General features: G+C 38.6%; 1 protein-coding gene across 2 annotated transcripts in view; it reads left to right on the forward strand.

The window, feature by feature from the left end:
- Positions 1–11,890, forward strand: part of minar1 (membrane integral NOTCH2 associated receptor 1) — a 30,390-nt gene extending 18,500 nt beyond the window's left edge. For both annotated transcript variants that reach the window (XM_022218468.2, XM_051960410.1), the window contains 2 exons: positions 5,337–5,600; positions 9,902–11,890. In XM_022218468.2, coding sequence (XP_022074160.1) covers positions 5,337–5,600; positions 9,902–10,099 — 462 coding nt within the window. In that variant the 3' untranslated portion in view covers positions 10,100–11,890. The remainder of the gene's footprint in view (positions 1–5,336; positions 5,601–9,901) is intronic.
- The last annotated feature ends 6,848 nt before the right edge of the window (positions 11,891–18,738 follow it).

The raw sequence follows: 18,738 nt of genomic DNA on the forward strand, positions 1-18,738 counted from the left end.
CCATATACTTCTTAAACTCCTGCCAGTAGCTGCCAATGGAGGAACAACCCCAGAATATGTGGAAATGGTCAACTCTATTAGCTCCACATAATCTCCAACACTTTGTGTCATGGTACTTTATCTGTGCTGGTGTTCTAAATAATGTTATGATGTCCTTCAACCTCTCCATGTTCTCCACTGCTGTTCATTTATCTCTTCCCATTCATCCATTGATATGACAATATTTGCCTCCCTCTCCCACTTCTTTTTTTACATACACTGTGTCATTTTCCTTTTAAGTCTTCCACTCCCTTGTATAATTTTGAAATTAGCTTTTTCCACAGTTTCAATTCATATGCTGAAGTAACCCCCTTCCCTCAACGGTTCCCCTTATTGTTTGCTCTTGATCAGGGGTGTCAAACTCCGTTCCTGGAGGGCCACTATCCTGCATGTTTTAGATGTTTCCCTCTTCCAACACACCTGATGCAAATGATCAGACTCGTTATCAGGCTTCTGCTGAGCTTGATGATAAGCTGATCATTTGAATCAGGTGTGTTGGAAGAGGGAAACATCTAGAACATGCAGGATAGTGGCCCTCCGGGAACTGAGTTTGACACCCCTGCTCTAGAATTGCCCATACCTGTATTGATCCAGATTCGTTAGACTATATTGGTCTTTTGTCTCGTGAAAACTTTTAATCTCCTTCTTTCTTAAGAGCTCCCAGAATATCATAGATCCCCTGTCCCAGTTTTAAAAATCCTTATCTGCTCTATTTGATGTGAATTTGGAATCATACCCAATCCATCTTAATAGTCTACTTTGTATTCTCAAGTCATTTTTCACAATTAATTCAGACCAAAGCTTCAGTGATATATCCAACCATGGGTTTGTCTCTTCTCTAATGTGTTTTCTCAAGTTGTGGTCCCCTGCTATAGCCTGTATAGGAACCCCATCTGTTGTGCTGGCCACAGTTTCTTTCTTGTTGAGTAGGAAGGATTGCATATACTCAAAAATATTTTATTTGTGCAGCTTGATAACGGTTCTTCAGACAAGGAAGTGCTGGCCCTCCTTATTGTTTAGGTAACTGCAGCGTTCTGTACCTGATACTCGGTCTCTGCTCCTGCCAGATATTTATCTAGAGATCATTTTTATTCCATTCCCTGAATTAATTTTCTGTTTCCTCCGCCGGCTGACTCTGGAACAGGTACAGCAGCCTCGGCGGTACATCACCTCCACCCTTTGTGTAATGCTTATATAAGGCATCAGACTCCATTTACTAATATCAGATTTAATTTTATGGACCAACGGAATGCAGTTGATGGATTTTAATTGCCCTAAGTCTAGAGGTAGATTGATTCACAAATATTTTATTGATTTTAATTCCCAGTTGATGTTGTACTTGTCCATAATTGCTTGGTTTGGTCTGTAGTTGAAAGTAGTAACCTGAGTTTTTTGCATATTTATTTTGTAGCCCGATAGATGACCATAGTCTGTAATTAATATGTCATCTGCCATTAATACTTTTTTTGTACCCCTCCCCTAATGTCTATGCCTGTTGTATTTTCATTTGGAGTTATCAAACTGCTCAGGGGTTCCAGAAAAATGATGGACAGAAGATCACTCACTGAGCAGCCTGATGGCAGCCTCGTTTTAATGTGATGAACTTTGAAAGACTCCCATTGATCTGGATCCTAGTTGTCAGTTTATTATACAGGGCCTATATGACCTTAATAAATGTCTCGTGGAAATGAACCCGCTCCAGCACTCTATATGGGAAACCCCACCCAATGGAGTCAAATGCTTTTTCTGCATCTATTCCCACCACTACAGTCTCTATCTGATTTTTGATTACATGTTGCATTACGTGTGGGGTGCACCTGATATTGTCTGTCTTTGTTTAGTAAATCCCATATGGTCTAAGTGATTTATTTCTGGCAGAATTATCTCTAAATGTCGTGGTGTAAACAGTCTATAGTCATGATTAAGTAGGGATTAGTGGGATTAATTAAACCTTAAGTGATCTGTACTATTACGCAGTGTACCCGTCAGCACCCAGGGACTTGTTGGCCTTAAGATTTGAGATTGCTTTATTTATTTCCTCATCTGTAATTCTGGCAGTAAGAGCCTCCTCTGTTCTTCGGTTACTCTTGGTAAATTTAAGTTCTCAAAAAAATGTATCTATCTGGGTTTCATTACAAGATTTCGGTTTAGCATATAGATTTTTATATTAAACTTGAAAGCACTTTTGAATTTCCTGTGTTTTGTCCACTGTTGTTCTTGTATGTGGGTCCCTTATTTTTTAAATATTGCTTTTTACCTGCTGTTTTTTCAGTTTGTATGTCAACAATTTTGTTGACTTGCCCCCCCCCCTACTTCATATTAGCCTTGTTTTGTGAACAGTAGTTTTTTTTTAATCTCCTGCGCATAAATCTCATTCATCTCCACTCTCCTTTTTAAAATTTCCTCATTTATATGCCCTTTCAATTTGTCTTTATGCTCACTTTCTAGCTTTTTTAGGTCTGATTTTAGTGTGTCAAGTTTTAACTGTCTTAGCTTTTTAAAGATGCTGTTTGGCTGTTATTTTCCCTCTCATCATGGCCTTTAACGCATCCCACAGCACAGACAGGGACACCTCACCATTATTGTTGTCCTCTATATATATGAAGTTCCTTCACTATTTCTTCCTTCGTGTGTCTTTTTAATATACTTGAATTTAATCTCCAGATTGTTTTTTTCCTCACTTCCCAGATGTAATGTTAAATAAAGGCGGCTGTGGTGTGATAGGTCCATCATTCCTATATCACATTTTTCTACCCTATTCATATCTTTATTATACATCAAGAAATTATCGATCCTTCAGTATATGTTGTATGATGACGAGTAATAAATATAATCTTTACTTGTGGGATTCAGATCCCTCCGTACGTCTACAATTCCCAGTTCAGACATCAGACCCTTCATTTTTGTACTTATTACACTTTTTTTGTATTCCACCTCCTGACCTGTGAGTGAAGTCTCTGGTTCAGATCACCTCCAGTAATTAAAACTCGTCTGCCTCTGATGTCATCAGATCACGCATCTGTCTATAAAATCTCCAGTCAGAGTCTGGTGAAGCACAGATATTCAGAAAAGTTACCACGTCTCCCTCTAGTTTCCCCTTAACCATGATAAACCTTCCCTCTTTGTCCCTTGTCACAGATATTTTTTCAAATGAAATCCTCCCCGAGATTCAAATAGCCTCCCCTGTTCGGTGTCCTGATTTGTAGGAGTCAGAGAATATTTGGTTGTAATCATTCCTCTGATATTGTTACAGGTGGGTCTCCTGTAACAATATCACCCCGACTCCTTCTTTTTTCATCTTACTTTACATCTTACTCCCTTTGGTTGGGTCGAGTACACCATTTACATTACATGAAGCTACTTTAATGTAGTTTTTGGGTGTTGTCATTTTTCTCTGTTTCTCCTGCCTTGTGTCTCTCCTCTCTTTCATGTTTACCCCTTTTGCTACTGAAACAATAGTGGGTACATAGGTATACGTACTTTGTGCACAATTAGTGAAATGGAGATCATCTGACTGTCTCAAGTGATTGTAGTATAAAGACACCTGTATTTGGAAGATATGGTCACTGGTGAATCACTGTTTCTCACTATAACTGCAACATGAAGACTAAAGAACACTTCCAGCAACTCCATGAAAGGTTATTGAAAAGCATCACTTTGGGAGAGAAAACGACTAGTGAAGGAGGCTACCAAGACACCTAATGACTCCTCTGAAGGAGTTACAAGCTTCTGTGGCTGAGATGGAAGGACTGTGCATACAACAACTATTGCCTAGGTTTTTGACTAGTTAATGCCTTACGGAGTGTGGCAAAGAAAACAAGTTGTTTAAAGCTCAGATTAAACCTTGAGTTTGATGGAAAGTATGTGGGAGACTATGAAATCAACTAAAAGAAAATCCTTTGTTCTGATGAGTGCAAAACTTAGCTCTTTGGCCATTTGACTAGATACTGAGTTTGGTGGACACCAGGCAGTGCACATCCTTTCAAACATGCAATCCTATACTTTGCTATATTCATTTTATTGTCTACCTTTACAAGCCTTTCTGGCCCTCTGCAGAGAAGCATCCCCACATCATAATACTGCCAAAACCATGTTTCACAGTGAGGAAAATCCTGGAGGACAACCTGAGGCAGTCTGCAAGAGAGCTGCAACAATGACTTGAAGCATGCAGCCAACACCACACCAAAATCATTTAAAGACAAGAAGTTGAATGTTCCCAAGTTTAGACCTAGTATACGGCCCTACTGATATGAAGCTTGGTTCAATTCCAAACCACCAGTGATGGTGTTTGCTCATTCCCTTCTTGAATCCTACCATTGATGGCATAGGTACATCATAAATTGTCAGTAGCCACATGACTCTTAGTCTGAAACTAAATCTGTCCCACGACATGTATCCTGATCTATTCATTGGACACAAACAGCTTCCTGTAGGTCATAACCTGATGGCTTGCCCATCTGTCTTGTGGCCCTTTAAACAAACAGGACACTTTATCACATTGAATCATTTATTTCATAATGACGTTTTTGAATAAGGCAGTGAGTGATGCTCTGTAACAATCAGTGCAAGCATTACACAGACATGGAGTGGGTTGCCCACTAGTCATAAAGGTTGATCTCTGGCCCCTCTCTGTGCCGAAATGTCATTGGACAAGACACTGAACTCAAGGTACATGGCAGCTCTGCCACTATTGGTGTTTGAATGATGAAACCTATTGTAATGTACAGCCTAGCACCAGGAGTAGTAGTAAAAATGATCTTCAACTCATCTAGCTAGGGCGCTAGATGAGTGTGGAGCATTTAGCATTTGCAGATTTATAGAGGTTGGTGTAAGAGCCATGTTGTGAGCACAGAGCAGACAGAATGCTGCCATGATTGTAAAATTTACTACATTGGTGGTAGTCCAACAGCATACTGGTCTGAACTGCTGCAAAGCTGCATGTTACGTTGCATTCATCTTACTAATGGTGATAGACATCACTGAGCCCTCCAGATGTTCATCATGGGATACTAGGTTCAGAGAGCTGACTACCTCCATTTGTCTCACAAATCTGCACAGTAGCAGTCGTCTCCCCCCAGGTATTTACGTTGACAGTCCACAGACTGTCAACGTAAATACGTAATTCTGCCCTGTAATACATGCTGTGTTCCATAGATTATTTTGCCTGGGACTGAAGTTGTAAAAGTCTTTAAAAACTAAGCACATCACAAAAATGAAGTCTACAAGGTATTACAAAATGCACAGCTGGAAACATTCCTGATTACATTTTTGTCCTCTTACATTTTCTCCTTCTCCAGGCAGAGCGAGAGCGTCAATATCAGCTCCCACAGGTGCAACGTCCCGCAAAACCATCAAAGGAGTCCTACCTGGTTGAACAGGTTTTTTCGTCACACCCCTTCACCCCCTCCATCAAGGCCCATGTGAAAGGCAGCCCCCTGTACACTGATCTAAGGCTCACCAGCCTTTCAGATGGCAAGCGCTGTCAGCCATCCTGGACCATCGAGGAGTATAAGCGCAAGTCAGGAGAGAAGGGAAAGCAGCTTACAGCTCTGGACCTGCAGGTACTCGACTCTGCAGACTTTACAGGAGGGGACTGAACATAGCTGTGACTTACCATATATTTAAACACCAGGTAGATATGAATGCTGTAGTGCATTCTTCACTTAATGGATCTTTTTCTCTGAGCATTCAGTGTGGTTTTTATGCAGCTAAAGAGACCCTGTTTAGCTTTGAGAGAGACATATTGATGACCATTGTATGGCCTTCAGAGTCACAAGATGCTCAGAAATCAATTCCTCTCCCTGACATGTCCATTTAAATGCTTCTTCAGATGTCTAGACTAGTTTCCTTAATGGATTCTTTTTACACATACCTAATTTGGGCCATTTGGAGCATTTTGACTAAAACTAAAGTAGTTAAAAACCCAAAAAGCTGGTTTTCAGCTGGAACCAAAACAAATAGGTTTTAATAGGTCTAAAGTGTGAACTATTATGGCATCAGGGTGGGTTTACCCTATTCTACAAGTTGAAAAGAGGGGACATGAAGTGCTCTCTGTAGATGACACATTCTTGATTACAAAGGTTCCACTCAGATGCAAACACAGTTCCAACAATTTTGAGTACAACTGGTGTAAGAACCAGACCTAATTTGGTGGAAAACCTGCCGAGCTCTACTGACAAAGTGTGAAAAGACTTTTTGACACTTTTAATCCATTACTGCTGTAGGTTATGTAATATTTTCTGTCTTTATCAAAGTTTGCAGTGCTAAGCAAAATGCACCTATTTATTAAAATCACACTTAAAATTATACCAACACTGTAGTGTTGCTACAGCTGGTTTGTGATTTTATTGACAGCTTATTAACCAGGTAATTCTTAAAGGACCATCACACAGAGCTGTTGCCCATCAGGCGGTCTGTTTGCTGTGGCAATAGAATAGTTCAACACCATGGACAGCACAGTAGCTTCCAAGAAGTGGGCATGTACAGCACATGCATACACTGGGCCTTATTTTCATGGTAGTGTAATGACAACCACAAGCAGCACACCAACTCTTTGGTATTTTCCTGACCTTGAAACCTTGAAATATGCGAGTCTGGCATTTTCTGTCTGCCACAGAGAGGTTATTACACATCTGGGAGAAAGCGGTGCAAGAAGGTAAGCGGTTTGTCCCGATGAGCCAGCACAAACTCGAATAAAACTAAAAATAAACACACACACACATGCACACACGCATATATATATATATATATATATATATATATATATATATGGAAATGTGAAGCCACTGAGTTGAATAATGTCTTGCCAGAGTGCATTGCCATTACATGTAAATCTGTCACTTACTTACCCACTTACTAAAGCAAATGCGGCGTTGTCACATTTTAAAAATGGTGTAAGCATGTACAGTGTGAACTGTAGTGTAATTGTGAAGGACTGACTGCAGTTTAAAGACAAAAGGGGGTTACACCTATTTGGTGTCTCAAACTTTTTTGTATTTTGCAAGAAACAAAATAGCATATATGCTTATACCTATGCAGTCAATGAACGCACTACCGGCTACTATGTGCTGGTTATTGTATTTAATCTCAATGTTGAGCTTTAACCCCATTCTGTGTTCAGCCAATCCGGACCATCTTCACCCTGAAAGATGATGTGTGAATGTAGAGGTGTTTCTACTGTGTTGTGAGGACTGAACGTGTTGTGTATGGGAGTACCTGATAACTCACAAGTGAGGTGGATGTGGTGTCTTGTTCATGTGCAGAGTGTTGTCTGTTTTTCCTGTCAAGGTTGTTGTGGAGCCTTGCAGGGAAGCAGAAGCTTTCGCCTTTCTAATGTTTTGTATGCTATGCTTTGCAGCTATTGTGCATTAGTAGCAGTTAAATACTCAGTTATTCAGCTTCTGTTATGCAGACCACTATATTCATTCATCGCATAGACAGTTTCACATGCAACACCCAAAAACATTTAAACTATTATTGAAATATTATTCCCAACAAATCTATGCATTAATCCACATATTTTTACATCTTCAGAAACACTGAAGTCCTGGTTAGATATTAAATAATTCCACATGATTATCCTGAAATGATTGTTTTTTTGATGTACCTATCATCGATGTATGGACAGAAACATCAATCTGTTCACATTGTAGATTCATCCTCAGCTCAGAATAAAATCTACATTTTTACATCCTTTGTAATGCTGTGACTTAATGGACATTAAGGCAGCTCTCACATTGTCCAGCACTTCCCCAGCACTGAAACAGTTACTGTACATTTCTGTAATACTCAGAAATTAAATGAATTAAAGTAAATACCAATCAATATAATCAATATAATTAAAATAAGCTATAGATTCATTTTACATTCAGTCATTTGTCATGTTGTGATTGATTTTACTCATGATACATTATTATCACAGATGGCACATCATGTTTAAGATTTCTGATTATGGAGAGATTTCTGATTGGGCGTGATTGTGGTGGGTCTGAAACAACTTGTGATTTTGCTTAACTGGGTTGGACCATGATTTTACAGTCTGAGATCCATAACTAAACTGTGTCTTGTCTATTTGATCTGTATTTCAATCCCCAGTTGCTGATACATGTAGTTTGTCCTCATCAGGTGACAGCTAAGTAAATATATTTAACAACTGAGTGTAAAATAGGTAGGATTGCAGTCACATTCTGGTTTTACCATCTAAAATGGAAAATTCAACAAATCAGTGGACGAAGCTGAATAAGATGTAGAAAATAATGGTCACTTTTGACAAGTCCACGTCGGTATGGTTCATAGTTCCACCTCCACTGGATTAAAATGGAGGCTCTACTCTTTATTTACCCATTGCCATGGTTTATCATAGTATTTGAGCTCCAGTCATTATAGTTTTTTTTGTTTTGTCTTGTTTTGTTTGAGGTGATTGAGTTTGAGTTGAATTTGAGTTTTTAAAATCTGCTTTATAGAAGAAACCTCAGCTCATTTTGACATTTTTCTTTTCTCTTTATATCCAAGAATCAACTGAAATATCAATATGCTCTTGCATGAACCTAGTAATGAAGAATATCTCTGCTGCACTATATTTAGAGATTAGAAAAATAGAATCAATCTATTTGTTGCAAGTCCAGTTTCTTTGCTTTGAATATTTAGGTTCTCATCACATCCAAGCTCTAGAGAATGTCCATTTCTCCCCTAAAGGCGGAGGTGGTATGGTTTGACTAAAACTATATAACTCGGTGAGCATTAATTAATTAACAATCAACCAGGCCTTTGACATCATAGTGGCACAAGGATTTAAGATGCTGAATTTATCATATTTGCAATATTCTCCCTTTCCTGAGGAGGTCTTTGTTGTAAGTTGTCTCATCTCTCTTAAATCAAAATATAGATCTCCAGTGTGTGCAGACTATCTAGACTAGTGCACAATGAGCATGATTGGTGGTGCAGTGTGCTGGGACATGCATGAAGATATTGTGTTTGTATGGTTGTATTAGAGGCCAGTTATTACCAGTCCCACTGACTCTTCTCATCCATCTGCTGCCTCCTTTTATTACACAGTCAGACTCTCTGCTCCGTCTGGCATTTTTAATGCTCAGATGTTGAGATTCTCCTTGTGCATTCTCAGTTATCCCGGTCTTGTTCATCCTAAGAACATCAGCTCTCATACATCCTTCTTCAGCTATTATTCTCTTCAGTTCCAGAACTGAACGTGTTTCTTGAACAAAAAACAATTAAACCCAGTGAACCGTAAAAAGTGCAGAATTTCTGGGAATCGTTAAGAGGAAAAGTGGAGTCTGTGGATTCTTGACAAGCAAAACAGCTGACAATGCATATTAAATAGTAGGTAAAAAAATCAAAATGCCTCCAAATAGGTGTTAAATTGATGTGAATTTGCAGCAAGGTATTGTACAGTGATTTTATCTCAAAGAAGATGGCTGTAGAACAAGCATTTTTAATGAAAAACTCAAACAAGTAACATTAAAGATGCTGTAATTCCTCAATTTCTTTTTTACTCGTGATCATTTTGAAACTCATACACAACAAAGCAACTCAGTGCTCTGCTGTGTTTTTTAATGTTTACTGCGGTTCCACTCCATATTTGAATCGATGTAATAAAAGAATGCAGAGGAGATACTTTATGCAGAGGTGCATAAGAAATCTCTAGAACATCTGACTCCAAAGTAGACCTCTGTCTATGTTTGATTTCCTGGTTTTCCCAGTCAAAATGCAGGCAAAGCTTAAGTTCCTGAGCACTATTTTGAAATCACAGTGTACGTGTATGGTAACTGCATTTCTTTACAGTCAAATGGAACCTTTTCAGAGACCTGTGCATTCTCTTACTTATTGTTTCTGTTTGTTTAATCAGACCCAGGAGTCCCTGAACCCCAACAACCTGGAGTACTGGATGGAGGACGTATACACACCAGGGTATGACTCCCTGCTCAAGAGGAAAGAGGCAGAGTTCAGGAGGGCTAAGGCATGTAAGATTGGAGCACTGATTGCAGCTGCTACTTGCACTGTGATCCTCGTCATTGTTGTACCAATTTGCACCATGAAGTCATGAGAGTATCAGGATGGAGTGGCTCTAAACCACAGATACAACACTTCTATTGTTGACTGGATAACATGTTGGGACTCGTCAGTCTGAGGTATTTTGTTTCAATGCAGTATTTACTTCTGATGGTCTCTCTTGCCAATATAAAAATAATTACCTTAGCTATTGTATGAATTCAGCAAGTGCATAATATATAATGTCTATCTATACATTTAACAGTTATAGTTAATTGTGATATTATAAACTGTTTAGGACAGTTGGACTATCAATGATTAAACTGTCTGTCTTTACTGTGACAGATGGTCACAGAAATAAATTGGTTTTATTATTTTAGCCAACATACAATGACGTATGATATTGTATATATTTTTATTTTTCGTATAATTACTGTACAGTGTATTTTGATCAAAGTTATTTTTGATGAATTGTCTGGTTGAATGTAAAATTTATCTTTATCAATAACAGCAAGCATTTTGAGTAGTGAAATTTGTGCTACACATTTTTCTAAATAGAAATATCTAAGTACCTTAGTGGAAGTAGAAGTATACTTGTACATAGAATGCAGAATGACTGTACAGCCAAACTGAATGTACCGATAAAACTAGCCAACACATGTGGAAAGGAATGACTTGAGAATTAACTTGAATGTTGCTGCTCTCTCCTCGTTTTTCCGAAATGTATGCAGGCAACAGCACATACCTGCTCCTTTTACTGAAATAGTAGCTTTCTTCATTTCTTTTTACATGTTTGCTTGATGAATACTTGAACTTTTAAACCACTGTTTTAGCTCGCCAGGCTCACCTGCAAAGATTTCATCGGCTCAACACTATTGATTCAACCATCTTCCCACACTGCTGGAACTGAAGTGAAAAACGTCCTGCTCACTTTGGGTTTCTTCATCCTTTCATTGCTGCAGTCTCCTACGATACATTAAATTCCAAACACTTCGCTGGGTGGCCTGATAGCCAAGCCGTTAGAGTACATATCACACAGGTACAAATACCCTGAGCAGCGACTCCCTGGTTTAAAACCTGGGTGGGGTGACCATTTGCTGCATATTCTATGCCTGAACTGTTTCCATACATTTTTCCACTGCCACTATCAAATATAGACTTCAAATACCTCACTATACTTACTACAGTATCTTCCAAAAAAACCCAAACACTTCAATAGCCAAACTATCTTAACTATTATTATCCCCATTTGGTTCCCAGACGACCCTGAGTTTAGGGTTAGGGTTAAGGTTATTAACCCTTTGATGCTCAGTGTGGGTCATTTTCCATTGGATTGACTCTGTCTCTGTAGACTTGGTGATGTATTGAACAACTATTGAGCCTGAAGAATCATCATCAAATGACAAGATACTATCAGGCTCCTGCTAGCACATCAAAGCTGTCCTTGCTGACTGCTAAGATAGTTTCGTTTACGTGAGATGATTTCGAAACTTTCCCCTAAAAGCCATGTACAAATTGAACCCATGCCAATCCTTATCATATGCCTTTCAGTAAACATAACAATGATGTAGAGATGGTTCCGGTTTAGATGTTAAATATAAACCATACCAATCCACCGTTTGTAATGACGAGAGAGCGAATCCAGCTGTAAGCACAGAACATATGGTTTTTTGTTTCTTTTTCTCTCATGGTTAACCATCTACTACGTCGGATTGCCTTCAGCACTGGGAATGTGAGCTGCAGCACACTGTCAGAGTATGTAAATAGTTTCAGATTGAAGGTAAATTGTGGGAGCAGGTGTTAAATGAAACATTACTATAATAAAAACTCATTGTTCGACTGTTAACAGATCTGTGTTTTTCATGTTGCAAATTGCATTCATTTGAAATGCGTGAAAACATTCCATCACTGTGAGAAGACGTTGAACATGGGTAATTATCTAACAGTGTGTTGTCAAGGGACTTCCTTGAAATTCTTCAAAACCATCTTTATTCATCTTTGCAGTACTGCTTGGTGCCTATTAATTTACCCACAACTGTTACAAACTTCAACATAGTCATGGTATTCAACTCTGAAGTTACTGGTAGGTGATGTAAGTTGCAAATATTATCAATTTGCTTTTTTCAGAGTCATTTTTAAGAGTCACAACTTTCATCTACTTAAAGTTAAGCAGTTGAAAGTGCACACATAGCACCCTTTATACTCTTTTGATATTTTTCAGTTTTCATGAAAAAATTTAAAATATGATGTGATAGTTAGCATTTCTGTTATTTTGAAATTGTCAAATCCTTTTGCTAATCGATGGTATTCTAAAATGTGAATTGAAGTGTTTTTTGGCGAACTAAAACATACAGTGGCTGTACTGCAACACTAAGTCTAAACTATTTAGTTTTTGAGATATAGTCATAGATATTGTTCTCAAAAGAATTGCATTCCAGAGGTTTTCTTCTGTATAGAAAGTTTTGCAGCCAAATTCAAATCAGCATCTAACCAATCACAGATGTGTTCCTCCCAAAGGGTGGTGTTGAGCTTTACTGTCCAGGAGAGAACAGAGGCCAAATACCTTTAGAAAAAAACAAAAAAACAAAACAACTTTAGAACTTACTTTTAGTTCATTTCTTAAATATACAAATCCAATTGTTAAATGTCTATTACAATCACAGATCTAAAATGACACTGAATAAGTGATTAGAATGACAGGTTTATCACATATGGTTCCTGAAATAACAATAAAAGGTGTAACATATCAATAAACTTACACATCGTAGACTTTAGGCTTCATGAAAGTAAATGTAAAACATGGTTAAACATACAGTAGAAGCACATACATTCACTAATAACAAGACCTAAGAAATATGCTTAGAATAAAAAGTCTCTGTCTGCCGTTATGGCTGTGGTCTGTGACAGAAAGAAAAGGGGCGTTTGTGTATCGTGTGTGCTTCTCCACAAACACTTCAAATTCGATGTTTTCTTCTTCCATTCTGGTCCTGATCAACCTGGCATCAGAGACTGAGTCGATCACTCCAGTGATGCTGCATTTCCTTAATGTTCTGATTTCTAAAAACTGTTCAAGTCATTCCTGCATGCCAAGTTGTGTGTGTTAGGTTTGGAAATCAGAAGGTCACCATGAAGAATGCAAATCTTCTGCAGAGGTGTGGTTTTCCTCACAGTTGATATTTCATGACCCGTATGAGATTCTGGTGGTGGTAGGAGGCATCCTGTTGTCTCCAAGACAGCCGTGAGTGGTCCTTTATTCATAAACAAATGATTGGCGGATGCTAGCTCAGCGATGATTCATAGGCAGTCTTTCTTCTTGGCTTGATGATGAAGTCATAATTTGCATTCCCTTAACTGTCTTGGCCTTGAAGAAAATAAAAAAATGTGAAATCAATAGTTCCTAAATGTATGGGGTAGGTATAAAACATGTTTTGATGTTAAGGTAGTGTGATATGTTTCAGTGCTGTCCCATTCCTATGTATTTGCAGCCTCTCACACTCTTTCATTTACCAAGTGATGTCAGAGTAGTCTGTGAAGCTTCAATGATTAGGTCTTATAGTGAAGAACGAGTTTGGATCACTGAGTCTGGGAACTGCTGTGAAGGAAATGCATGTATCTTTTCTTTGCATCTCCTTTAACATAAAGAAGAGAGCATCCCAAAGAGCTGCTCCTGATCTACTTCTTTAATGTAGATCAACAAAGCAGACTGTGTCACACGTCGTCTTGAAGAGACTTGTGTGGGATCTCATGTGTTTCTTAACTCTGGTTATGTGATGCGCCAAAACTGCTTTAATTCTAAAAGAATACAGTATATCTCAGTTGTAGCTCTCGAAAGCAATTTATCAACCCACATCATTAAATTGTGTGCACTTTATGTCTTGCTTCGCTCTCCCTTTCCTTCTTAATCTTTTCCACCATGTCAGCTCTGAAGTGGTATTCAATTTAAATGCAACATGCTGTGTAATGTCTGTGCACTGCTGGCATTTCTATTCAGGTTCTTGCAACGCTACAGTAGCCAGAAGCTCATGGTGTTCCATCTTTATTAATATGTCTTGCCACCAATTTGGCCCTCCTGCAGTGCTGCCACCCACCCTCTCGCTTCTCCTCCCATTGCGAGTTATCTGAATCAAAAGGCTATGACCTTTCTGAATCATTAAGGCTTCCTGTGAGGCTGCTTTATGGCTCATCAGACTGTGCAATATAGAGATCACTTTCCTTCTCACCACGCTTGACTCAATGGTTATGGTTTCCTTGCTGCTGGAGATCCTTTTGTAACAAGCTCCAGTGGGTAATGTCAAAATGAACATTTTTCTTTGAGAGGTTATAGCTCCCCAAAGACATCTTCCTTCCAGAGTTAATTAATGAGGCATGTTGGTGATAAAATCATCAGTGTTGCTTCATTAGCGTTTCCACAGACTTCGTATGTAAACAATAAATCATCACGTAAAATGGAAATTGGAAGCACTTACACAGTGCTCTTCTTTCTTAGCAGTTTATGAAGAGCTTTACAGTTTTTGTCTGTTGCTCTTTTACATTTCAGACTGTGGACAAATGAATCAGGAGATCAAACCATCAACCCTGCAGTTAGTAAACAGCCCCCTCTACCATCTGATCCATAGCAGTCCCCAGAGCATTCTCAAGCAGCATTAAACATATATGGAACATACCCAATGGCAAAGGCTTTAGTCTTTTATGTTAAAGGATAAGATTGGTGATATCTGTTATTATTGTTTATCATTCTCATTGTCAACAAATTATGACAACACCCAAACCAATACACTCATTCAGCGACTGCCTGTGAATCATATTTCTCTTTCCAATAGCGCTCATTGCTGTCCAAAAAACAATTCCCACTCATGGAAATACTGTTTATAGCACACACTACTAATTTGTTTTGCACATTATGTTTTACTGGAAAATCGACAACAACCAACTACATCATTGAAGCCACTTAAAGTGAAGTAAATTACACTATGTCATTACAATGGCACCTGTTAAGTCAAATCACTGTTGTTTGTAGAGCAGTTTAAAACAACAGATGTTGAGCCAAAAGGCTCTACAGTGGAGAAAACGTAGACTAGGACCCTACAATAAAAAGAACTTCAATTTCAGTGCTAATCAACAGTATTTTAAACCACAACAAATCACATGACTTATTTAAAATTTAAGGTGTAGGCCTGATAATATTAGATATAACACTAATTGTCATTAGCCAATGGAGAAAAAAATTAAGTTTAGACTCTACAAATTGCTATAAATAAAGGCCAACAAAACAAAGCATTTAATATGAGCAAGCACTCAGCAGCAGCAGAGAGGAAGAGACTCCCAGCAGAACCAGACTCTGGGAACATGGTTATCTGCGTCAGTGATGGGGTTTTTATTTTTTTAATTTAGCATTTATTTGACCAGGTTGGTCCTACTGAGATCAGAGGTCTCCTTTACAAGGGAGATTTGGCCAAGAGGGCCATAGTCACATTAAAAAAGAACAAAACAGTAAACAATAGATCAAATTAACAACATTAAAACTTGCTCACATATAACACTTGTACACAGACAAGGTAGACTGTAATGATTTCACCAGAACTTTAAACTCATTCAGTGTAGTAAGGGCTTGAAGTTGAGGCTGAGATTGTAATTTATTCCAAGCATTAGGTGCAGAAAACCTAAATGCTTTCTTGCCCAGTTCAGATCGTACTTTGGGGATGACAAATTGCAGAGTATCCTTAGATTGGAGATTATGACTTCCATTTTTCCTTGTTAAAAGATAAGACAAATAGGAGGGAACAGTACTCAGAACACATCTTCATAGTGAATAACAGGCAAAAAGGTTGTTTCACCAGTTTCCACCAGTTTCACACAAAATGAAAAGCAAGACTTGTTTCTGTAATAAATAAAGCGTCATGGAAAAAAATTAGGAGTTAAATCATGAACTGCAATTGGAGTTTATGTCTATCTCAGCTGACACTAAGTAGACTGAAATGACCAAAAATGCAAAAATGAAAATATAAAAAAAGTCATGTTTTTGTATGTTTGTTGTTTTTTTCTTTTACAGCTGCTACAAATTTTTGCACAAAAGAACTTGGAAACTGTAGATGTAAATATTTTGGGGGGACAGTACTAATATTTCAAACGCTGACCTTGACACTGAAATAGTAGTTGGCACAACTCCACTTCTATGAGTATGTGTGCAGCGCTTTAATGGACTTAGCTCTTTGTGGCTCCGCCTCAGCCCTCTGACACAGATCTTTGCGGTCATTGGCCAAAGAACAGTCGGACACTGCAGTCACCTACAATACCCAAGTGTATATACTGATCCTCTCCCTTTGAAACTCAGAAACATACACTGAAAAAGAGAGCCAGCTAGGCCTGAACTCAGCAAGCTAAGCACCAACTTTATTATTAGATATCACCCAAGGCAACAGCTGCTAGGGACTGATGTTTTCCTAGCTGGGCACCAGCCCTGATCTATCAAGGCCAGCAACTGAATGAGTGAGGAAAAAGACAAAACATAAAGCCAATTTGTCATATTAGATGTATGACATTACATCCTGATAAGTGCCCTCTTCCACTGCAGTAGTCATGTATTTGGTGTGCCACTGCAGGATGGAAATGTGGAAATATGTGTCTGTCACTCCATGGATGTCTTATTTATAGAGAGAAAAGCAGAGAAAGAATTGTCCTATTGCTAATTTGTCCAAAGTCCTCTTTTCAGATGCATTTGCATTTCTTTTGGAAATCAAGGTCCTAGAGTCTGGAGGAAGAGTGGAGAGCCACAGAATCAAAGCTGATTGAGGTCCAGTGTGAAGTTCCACTATGAATAATCAGTGCAGTTAAGTACAAAATCAATGTAGCCATCTACCAGCAGATCTTGGAGCACTACATGCTTCTGTTAGCTGAAGGGCTTTTTGGAGATGCAGATTTTGTCTTCCAGCAGGACCTGGCATCTCGTCACTTTGCTCGACTCTGGTTCACAGCCTATGCATATACAGTGCTTGACTGGCCAGCCAACTCACCAGAACAACAACCTCATAGAAAATCTGTCGTGTTTCGTCAAGAGGAGAATGGGACGAACCAAACCCAACAATAAAGAAGAGCTGAAGGCAGTTGTCAAGGCAACCTTAGCATCCTTTACACCTCAGCAGTACCACAGGCTGATTGCCTCCATGCCATGCCATACTGCTGCAGTAACTTAAGCAAAGGGAGCCCCGACCGAATATTGACAGAACATAATTGAACATACTTTTCAGAGTTTTTTTTGCTTTATAAATCCAGCTTATTTTTTTAGTTGACTGTTGTTGATCTTTTAAAAATATTCTAATATTTAGAGATAGATTTTTAGGGGGAGTCATGAGCTTTAAGCGTTTAGCAGGAAAGTTAAAACAAATGAAGGCTTGAAATATTCCAGTTTATGAGTCCTGAGTCGAGAATATGTTGTTTTTTTTAAAATTTTGAGTAGTGTCTGAGAAAAAAATACTGAATCTTTTCCACCATATTCTAATTATATGAGGTGCCCTTGTACAATATATGAAATTAATTTATATAATTTTATTCTCCTGAAAAATTCTATCTCCTGCTAATCTAGGAGTGTGTCAAATCTGTACATGTCACCAGTTTACTGGGTTGGATGCTTTCCAGGAGACGTCTGGTTTTAAAGTGCACATCCTCTGGTGGCAGGGGGCCCAAGCAGAGAAGATGTGAGGCAACCAATGATGAGTTATAATGCGACCACTTCATCCATCTCAGTCTTGGATGGCCTGGACTCTAAGAACATGTAAAAATCAAACAAGCTTTTTGTGCTGATCTAACATAAAGCTTTGCTACTATAGATGAAAAAATGGACTCACTCCAGTACAGCATTATAGTATTCTTAGCAATCCTGTCATACTAGCACTAGCAATCTAATGCATGGGCTAGAGGGTAGCACAAATGTGCATGTTTAGAAAACAAGTGAAACGGTAACAAATACTAACATAATGTAGAAATTTCTTAGGAATAATGCAATACTGGGATATTGAAAGGCCTCTTTTCTGCACTATAATTCCACTGTGACCAAGTTTTTACATTTTTAGCTTTATTGGTGTTCATGGTTCAAGTGTGAAAAAAGGCTCATTTACAGAATTATATACGGTAGGCCGTAATGCAGGCTGTCCTGTTATCACAAAGCTGGCAGTTCAATGCCCTCCATATGCTGAAGTGTACTTGGGCAAGACAGCGTACACCAAGTTCCTCCCAATGGCAGGGGAGCACCTGGCATGACAGCTCTGCTACTGTTGGTGTGTGTGAATAGGAAACACTGTTAATTGCTTTAAATCTCACTCAGGTTGCACAGCGTCATGAGCAAACCATCCTTTTCAGCCACAAACTGGATTGAGAACTGGGTTCTGACTCGACAACTCTGGAATATTCACCTTGTTGTCTTTAACCCATTTCTGCTTTGGCTGTATGCTTCAGGTCACTGTCCTGCTGGAAAACAAGTCTTCTACCAAGTCACAGTTAGAATAGAATAAAATAGGTCTTTATTGTCAGTGTTACAGAAAACAATGAAAATCAGTTTAGCACTCTCTGTATAGCAGCAATAAACATAAACTATTCTCTTGCAGATTGCATCAGTTTGTCCTCCAGGGCTTGAATATACTTCATTCCATATTGCATTCATTTTAACCTCTATCCTGACAGGCCTTCTGTGACTTGCTGCAG

Source organism: Acanthochromis polyacanthus, chromosome 2 (assembly GCF_021347895.1).
Source record: "Acanthochromis polyacanthus isolate Apoly-LR-REF ecotype Palm Island chromosome 2, KAUST_Apoly_ChrSc, whole genome shotgun sequence".
In the NCBI taxonomy this organism is placed as follows: Eukaryota; Metazoa; Chordata; class Actinopteri; family Pomacentridae; genus Acanthochromis; species Acanthochromis polyacanthus.